This window comes from Dendroctonus ponderosae, unplaced genomic scaffold (genome assembly GCF_020466585.1).
Source record: "Dendroctonus ponderosae isolate FM_Combo_2020 unplaced genomic scaffold, Dpon_F_20191213v2 Dpon_F_20191213_120, whole genome shotgun sequence".
Taxonomy (NCBI): Eukaryota; Metazoa; Arthropoda; class Insecta; order Coleoptera; family Curculionidae; genus Dendroctonus; species Dendroctonus ponderosae.
Genome location: NW_026017317.1, coordinates 36,617 through 45,288, shown reverse-complemented (window position 1 = coordinate 45,288; position 8,672 = coordinate 36,617). Strand labels below are relative to the sequence as shown.

Genomic DNA, 8,672 nt, shown 5'->3' with positions numbered 1-8,672 from the left:
TGTCAAAACTTTCACATTTTTACGAATAACTCGGAAATCGTAAATTTTTCAGGTAAAACGGTTGAAACAAACATAAATTAAAATTGAACGGCCAAGCTGAAAATAACAAAAAAAAGTGGGGGTTTCATTTAAAAAACCAGAGTTGGTAACTACCACACGTTTATGATGCACCCTGTATATTGGAAAGTAATTTTAGAATGCGGACCTTTTAAACGTGAAAAACTTTCGTTGGACGAATTTTCTTGTAAACTTCATATTTACTGAGATATCGCACTTTGACGCACTAATGAGCAACCCTGTATAAATGCGTCCAAGACCTATTTCCATTTCAGAAATTTTAATCTGCGAAAAAATAAAATAATGAGCTTTCAAATGCATCAGTAGTTAAGTGTAGTTACTTAGGATTTCCAAGTGCGAGTATTTAAAAATGTTATAAAATTGTCTTCACATTCGTCCATTTGACCATCAATATACCTATTATGTACTTCTATCATACCGTATTTTTCTAATGCTGCGCTGGTAAGAAAATGTTAATTTCCAAACTTGTTTTAACTTTGAGTTCCGAATAAAACAACTGACAACATTTTTCCGAGACACTGTTTTATAATTATTAAAGAGTGTCTACCATTATCACTTATGGCACAACATAATTATATATATTTTGCGGATTTACAGTCTTTCTTTTAACGGTATCGAGTACATTGAATTTATTTAATATCGATAGTACATTTTTGCGAATTTTTGGCACGGATAATTTTGCAATTCTACGTCTATAATATTGGACACATATTCATGACAACAGCAAAATTTATATCAGTTAGTTCTATTAAGCTAAATAAGCTTTATTCTCTAATGAAAAAGATTAAAGTAAAATGCAGTAATTAATGTTCAGTTCATTTTCCATCATTTTTGCTTCATGATTCTATCCAAAGCAGTTTTCAAAATATTATGTCACATTTATACTTTTGTCCAAAACATAGCTTTAACAAATTTTTCAAGGAAGTGATTAGAATTTATCAAAAGTCAAATTTTTTTAGGAGTTTATAATTTTTGTTAAATATAGTCTTTCCATATAGAGAGTTTGTCTTGACTCTTGACGGGAGCTATAATTCCAAGTGTGAAAAACTTTGCATATTTTGAAATATTTTTCTGGAGTCGTTTTTGCTTGGCAATTAATCAAAATTTTTTGATTCCGCATGCATTTATCTAAATCATTTGCATATCATCGCTATAGTTAAGCCCTTAATGATCTGTAAAAATTGAACGGTTTTGGAAAACGTTCAATCGCATATTTATTTTCCTTTGTTTATTCTGAAGCAAATTAAAAAAAAAACGTTTTGTAAAACGCCACAATTATTGTTCCGTTTTACCTGTTCGAACCATGGAATAAAAGAAAATAATAGCAAATCCAATCCATCAAACCACCAAGGATAAAGACTACTAGCCACTTCGCAAAAACTCCTAGATTATTGTGGAAGAAATAACCTCGATGATCCTAGTCAGCGAAAAATAATAGCAATTTCCAAGAAATCGATGCATTAGACATATTCGTCGGACAACTAGTAAAGCGATATCTAGAGTATCTACCTACTTTTATGTTTGTGCTTTTTATAGATTCAAATTAAACAGCATTAGCAAAATATAGAAAAACCTTTACACAAACGCAGCATCTTCCAACAAGATTAAATATTAGTCAAATTCTTTCACCCCTTTTATTCAAGACAGTCATGGACAAATTAATATTAAGTATGAAATGGATTAGAATATCGTAGCAACTATGGAAATTAATATATTTTTTAGAAAAAACATTAGAATTTTATGCCATTTTCGAATTCCCCTTGGAATCATCTTATTTTTGGCACTATTTTATTTGTAACATTAATTGAAGGATTACTTGGCATTACTAAGGCACGTGAAAAATTATCATTTTAATAAGTTTTACTTTAAAATACCTGAAAGCAAAATCTCAAATAACACATTTGACAAATTCAGTTTGATGTTCTGACTTTGAACCAGTTTTGGAAATACAGTACAATAATAGTCAGGTAAGCTTTCACTTACAAGTAAGTTGAGGTAATTCAAATAAAAATAAAAATATTTAATTTCGACCTTCCTGTTCGTACTAAATAACTTTAACTGGAAATTATACCAGATTTTCGTACCACACTGAATTTGCCATGTAAGTCCCTACGCTTCCGTCTAATTTTAACGTCCCGTGTACCAATACCGGTTATAACTTATAATGAGAAGGATCTATTATTATGCATTACACTTTATTGTTATTCTTAAAATAAAATTTAATTTTTTTTTCCATTTTCAACTGTTTGAAATATAAGACTTTATCCTGACCTGTACGAAATCTATTTGCTTTTTTTTCTGCATTTGCGTATTTACATAAAAAGTTGTTTTACTAAACATTCTATCCAGACGGATTTCAACATTTTCCACTTTTCAACGTTGCTACAAAAATTTTAACCGGTTTTTGAATATTTTTGTGTTATAACGTTATTGCTTATGTCACAAGCGTATGTTACTATTGTGCTTGTTATAGCAATATAAAAAAACTGCCTTTTGAAATAATAGTACTTTTGTGACCATAATAGCAAGTTAATTTTATATTCTAAACAACTACAAAAATTCCAAATTATCGCTGTATTACAAAAAAATTTTTGTTCAATATTTTTTTAAATTTTTGAACTGCTGTCGAATGTTTTTAAAAAAGCACGGACATCAAATTATTAACACATTCTTTCAACATCTCGTTTAATACAATCCCACTTTTCATATTTATATATTTTATGCATTTTCAGAAAATTGACATTACGCGTTTATAAAGAGATTAAATTACTTACAGTGACTTTCACCAAAGAGGGAGGAACGTTCAGTGCTTCTGGAATAATAATCGAGCCCAGATTTGTATTTGTGTCATGGTCGAATATGCTGAACCAATCTATATTAAAAATCGTGAGATCCCCTGGAATTTCTAAGATTATGGTTTTGTTCTTATATGCCTTAAGGGAATCCAAGCTGAAATGATAAATTAGAGTTACAAAATTAGGAATAAATTGCAAAAGTCCCCATTCACTTTTGCCCGTTAATTTATTATTGAGCATTTGATTAAACTTTATTTAACATGTTTTTAAATAAATTAAATTTAGCATAATTTCAAGCAGAAACTAGGTACTAGCACCTACTCTACTTACAATATCTGTCTGACTTTTTTTATGTGATTTTACATTTTATACATGTTATTTCAAAACAGAACAAAAAAATAGACAAAAAAATATATACCCAGCTCGGTAACTTTTATTCTGGTTGTCTGCTACTTACTATCCATATTCGTCTGGTACTTTAAATCCTTTAGATACTGGCTGAGCTCCAACACCCACCCAAAAATACGCATCTTTAGCTTTTCCATCGTAAGTGAATCCAATCAGCTTAATTTGTTTAGCGTCTAAGATTTCAATTGAAATTGTACTAATGGAATTCGTTTTGCCGGTGAGTTGAGATACTTTTTGAGCCACTGGTGGTTCAAATTCTTCGGGAATATAAATATCTCCGAACGTATTTTGAGACCAAATATCATATATGGCAAACCATTTAATATCTGTAATTTTTTTCTTTTCTGGTAGAACTAGAGTGAAGTCTTTATTAAAGTAGCGATCAAGCACATTAGTTCTGAAACCAAGAAAATGTATTTATTAGAAAGCCTTGATTCGAATTAAATGCTACATACTTCCCACGTGAATCGGGAACAATAAATCCTTGAGGGCCGGGCCTGTTTGCAGCTCCGGCCCAGAAAAAGGTATCGGCTCCATTACCATCGTAGTTGAACGAGGTCAGGAGGAGAGTATATTTGTCTACAGCATATACGTCTCCGGATACTTGGTGGTGATAAGAGTTAAGTTTACCTATAAATTTTCCTTTGTATGGACCTTCGTCATCTTGACTGAAAACTGAAAAAAAATCGACTTTGTTAGAACAATGATTCACATTTGTTTCTAAATTGTCGTTTGTGAGTTAACTATGTTACTAATTGCTTTTTGCAGATTTTTGATTTGGTGTTTCTCGGATGGCGTATTACCGATCAGCTCGACCGAAAGTAGGGGTTTATTACACGTATCGAAATATTGCTTTTAATAAATATTTTCTTGATTTTTTAAATTATTTCTGTTTTGAAGTGTGTTTTATGCTGAATTTGTAGACGAATATTCCTAGCCAACAATACAAGGTTATCTTGATCTTTTCTTTTAAGACGTTAATGAGTGTGATTATTGGCTCTATTCTGCATAAAATTTTTCGTTTTGGCACTTTGCGACATAGTAAATAGCAATAAATAGTCATGCACAACAATTCCTTATTCACATTGTTGCGTTTTTATCCGATATCCATGTCCTGAATATAGCAAGTCATAAAATTAAAATTAAAGTAACAAATTTAAAAACATATGAAACATTGATTTAGGATCGAGGGAGATTGGATCTGCGTAATCGTATAACATTGCAAATCAGGGAAACTGACTGCAATTGATACTGGCTAAATTTTTCCTATGATTGACTGTCTAAACCTATAGATTATGCAAGTTATCTTAAAAATTAACTAATTACCAATGAAAATTTAGTTCAATAAACGTCCGTTAGAAAATGAAGCAGCATTTATCTAAATAACAGGATATAATCTTGAAACCGCTTTCGAACTTTTAGGTTTCATCAGTAGATCTAAGCTTTCCACCTAGTTGTTGAGTGAGTTCATTATAATATCATTACGTTTTTACAGAAGCCAGCATTTCACTATTTAAATTTGTTAATTTAATAATAATTAAAATGGCATACGACTCGTAATCATAAGTGTGATCAAACATTTCAACAGCTGTGATAACCTTTATGAAAAACTCACTGAGGAAATAAATAAAGAGTGTAAACATGTTGGGAATCTTCAGAGTGGCAAACTGTATATCGGACATGTTCGCATATAACTGACAATTATGAAAATGGTTTTCTGGAATGGATCTGTCCCTTCTGAGCTTTGCTGGAAATCCTAAATCACTGAGAAGAGGCGCAGAACTCAATCAAGTACGCGTTCCTTTTATAAGTTGAGCAAATACCAGAGCCAACTATTTATAAAAATTAATGGTAACTGACAAACCTATTTTTCGGCTGAGATATTAGCTAATTTTGCCATGTATGCGCCCTTGCCAATTACCATCAGTTTTTCTATTAATTAGAAGCATTTTAATGAGCTGTTTACAATTAATATTTAGGGATAACAAAGTTTGCTTTTGTAATACAATAAAATTGAGTCAAATTTCGAATATCGATTTTTTAATTTGCAATGCAACTGGTTACTCGAAATTTTGTCGATCATTTGAAAAAGTAATTGTGATTGCTTGACTCATTACGCAAGGTTTCTATAATCTGCAAGACCAACATTTTCTGAAATACGTCGACAACATATCCACTCTCCTCAATAGACCCATTTACGTGTGCTCTAACTGGATCCTTGAATGCAGAGACGTTCTATTTAGAATATCTCTAGAGTCTATATCGCTGTGAATATGGAATCGCTCGTTTAAGTCCCAACCAATTAGTTTAAGTTGTGTTAATTAATTCTTAATCTGTTAGCCTAGAATAATTGCTAAGACAGGAAATATTAGAACATCTTTATGGTTTTATGATAAATGAAACAATCCAAGGAATCTAATAATGGAATAGGTTTTAATAAGGAGAACAGCTCTCTTGATGTTGGTACAGTTTTTTGCATCTGATAGAAGACTTTTGTTCAGCCGATTTTCGTAAAATGTGAAAACTTCCGAGTACATCAGAACTACCTTTGATGTTAAGTATAATATAATTTACACAAGCCTTTTATAACACTTCCGGCATAGGTTTTTTCTGAGCTGACTTAATTTTCTGTATCCATACTACTTTCTTGAAACTTGCAAGATTTGTAAAGAGCCACCATCTTTCGCTTCTAACGTGTCGTTGAACAAAATTATGTTGGTCTTTTTGGCTACTTATCTCTCACCATTTTTTGCTTGGACGGTAAATAAACCACTTGTGGTTCTTGATATTGATGTATTTTTGCACAGATAGGCCGCACACTACTTGTGAACGTAGGCATTCATATTTAGCATACAACAAAAATTATTTTGTGGAGTTCCTTGAGTGAGTATAGGCACAATTTTTTGCTTATATTGGATCATTGCTTATATTTAATTGCTATAAAACATTATTATCAGTGTGTAAAAATATATTAAGTCGTCAATTTAACCAAAATTAGATCAGCGAAAATTGTAAAATCTTGTATTTAGGAAACGATGGCACATGAAAACCTTCCGCATCTATTTTCATGAAACTAAATGCATTGCTGTTGCCAAACAATATAAATGTGGTTGATAAAAGCGCTTTATTGACGGCCGGGACGTTTCAAATTGAGAGCAAATTAATTAATTGCATCAAAGCCGACCAACAAAAAAATTGTGTGGTTTGAGGCCAGTAAAACCTCTAAAACCTCTGGAATATGCGAGTATTCAGTGAAAGAAACACTGTTGTAATGGCTGGCCTGAAAAGTGAAAAATGTTGGGATCGGTCACTTGCAGTCTTTAGTAAAGTCTACATTTTCCCTGCTCTTTTTCAAAAACATTAATTTTTTGGTTTTATCACAGGAAAATTTATCACCAGTACTCGATGAGAAAGATCTAAAAATAGTGATGCTCAGATGTGACTTAACATTATCCAAGATCGGCTATACTTGGTACTTTATCCGAAAGATTTGTACCTGATTATGATTTTTTCTGAAGGTCAGAGTCGTTGGCTGAAGTCCCTTGAAGTTCCTACTTTTCAAAGAGTTTTGCAACATTGACGTCAAGATTACTATTCTATTTAAGGTAAAACCATATTTTTGGAGAGCAAATCCGTAGTTGCTTTGATTTATAGTGTTAATAAAACATTTCTAAAATGAGTTTCGGTACTTGTTAAAAATTTTCGTCTTTTGCAAATTTTCGTTCAATCAATTTAAATGTTCTGATTGAAACTCCTAATAGGTACTTACAGTTCACTCCAATCAATAGGTATATTCACATTAAGCTTATCTAATGCTTTATTTTCTAGGTATTTTCACATATACTACCTATACACATATTTTGATTTGCTACTTCGATATGTTAATATAGCGAAATTGTTTTTTGAAATTATTTTATTTGCGGTCTGAGTAATAAATCTTATTTGAGTAAAAACGTTAATTAGAATTATTTTAATCCTTTAAGCAAGAACAAAGCACAAATGAACAAATGAAGAAACAGACAATTTTTTTGGTCACGACAGCAGTTGCTATAGCCGAATTTTAAGGTGCAGTAAAGAACGGATAAAAATGTACGTGCGAGTTACCTGAAGAACACAGCAATATAACTAGGATCACACATGAAATCATTTTTTAATTCCAATATTGCACGTAAAGTCACTACACATTTTTAAAAACTTTCCGAAATATTTGTCTTGACTGTCTAAGTAATGAACATATTCTTAAATTAACCTTCAGTATGTCGTACCACTGAATGCGGACTCAAGACCGCTTTCGATTTCAACTTTCTAATAACGAAGTCGCCATCATGGTTAACAGTACCAATAGTAGTTTTAGCGTAAATGCGGATATGGTCAAAGAATTAACGGCAACACTTACAGTTTTTCCTTTATAACCAGCTAGTTTGTTTGTTGCAAAAATGGTTTGTTAATATTTTTTCTGAAGGTGCCGACAAATTTTGAAATTAATTGGTATTTGCACCACAAATATGTCTTACATTTCGTTTTTTGTTTTAGTTTATGCCATTTTCCATCGGACTATTGGCAATAAATCCTTATGCTGTAATGTTACCACAAACCGTAGAATAATCATGAAAATATTTGGTTTGTTGTCAGGTGGGTAGTAGGTTTTATTTTATTCCTCACAGCTCTTAAAAAAAAAACGAAAAATTGTAGTACAAAATTGTAGGCAGTGTGAATGGAGCGTGACATTCGATGATTCACTTACACATTAAATGTATATTAATGATTTCCGTTTTTATTTAATGTCACAATCAATAACGGATATAGCGGTGTGAATGGGCAGAATTCCAATATACCAGGTTTTTCCTTCCTAGAATTTAAATCTGAGTGAGCATCATATCCTTTTCGTGCCTAATTAGCACATTTCTTCGCTGTTACTTAAGTTACTATTATTTAGCTGCTATTTTATTTACTCGAGAAAAACCGTTACTGTGCCTTAATCGTGACTCTCAAAAGACACAGAATTTCCATTTTCCTGAAGTTTCATATATGTTTTGCTAACGATGTTGAAAATCTGATTGCTCGTGAATCATCAAATAAATCTACTCTATAAAAGTTCGTTACATGATATTCATTGTGCAAGTACAAATGGATAAAATAAAAAAATGAGGAATTGAGCTGATGATGTTGATAAACCACATTTGCGACTAGGTGAAGGTATAAAAACTGAAATTTGCCAAAAAACCGGTTGTGGTTAAATCAATGATTTCCTCGAAGATAAACAGTTGTGGTTCTCCACGCCATGTTAATATGAATCTAATCGACATACAATGTATTGCTGGCGTTCCATCTACACTGTAATTGAACAATAGGCGGGTGTCTGCAAACCATATGATTGAAGTGATAATTGAC

The 8,672-nt window shown here is 31.7% G+C and overlaps 1 protein-coding gene across 1 annotated transcript; it reads right to left on the bottom strand.

Annotated features, from left to right (window-relative positions):
• Positions 1 to 2,813: 2,813 nt before the first annotated feature.
• Positions 2,814 to 7,597, bottom strand: LOC125503142 (protein Skeletor, isoforms B/C-like). Its single transcript, XM_048663122.1, has 4 exons — positions 7,386 to 7,597; positions 3,737 to 3,956; positions 3,331 to 3,678; positions 2,814 to 3,027 (listed from the first exon to the last, which is right to left on the bottom strand). Exons 1-4 carry the CDS (start codon positions 7,426 to 7,428, stop codon positions 2,829 to 2,831), a joined length of 810 nt encoding a protein of 269 aa, XP_048519079.1. The 5' UTR covers positions 7,429 to 7,597; the 3' UTR covers positions 2,814 to 2,828.
• Positions 7,598 to 8,672: the final 1,075 nt, after the last annotated feature.

What these genes read in the sequence shown, in the direction of transcription:
- LOC125503142 (XM_048663122.1), bottom strand. Translation starts at nt 7,428, where the DNA reads ATGATTTCATGTGTGATCCTAGTTATATTGCTGTGTTCTTCAG. An exon ending in TATATTGCTGTGTTCTTCAG is followed by an intron (nt 3,957 to 7,385) that starts GTAACTCGCACG and finishes ATTTTTTTTCAG; the next exon opens with TTTTCAGTCAAGATGACGAA. An exon ending in GTTCCCGATTCACGTGGGAA is followed by an intron (nt 3,679 to 3,736) that starts GTATGTAGCATT and finishes TCTTGGTTTCAG; the next exon opens with AACTAATGTGCTTGATCGCT.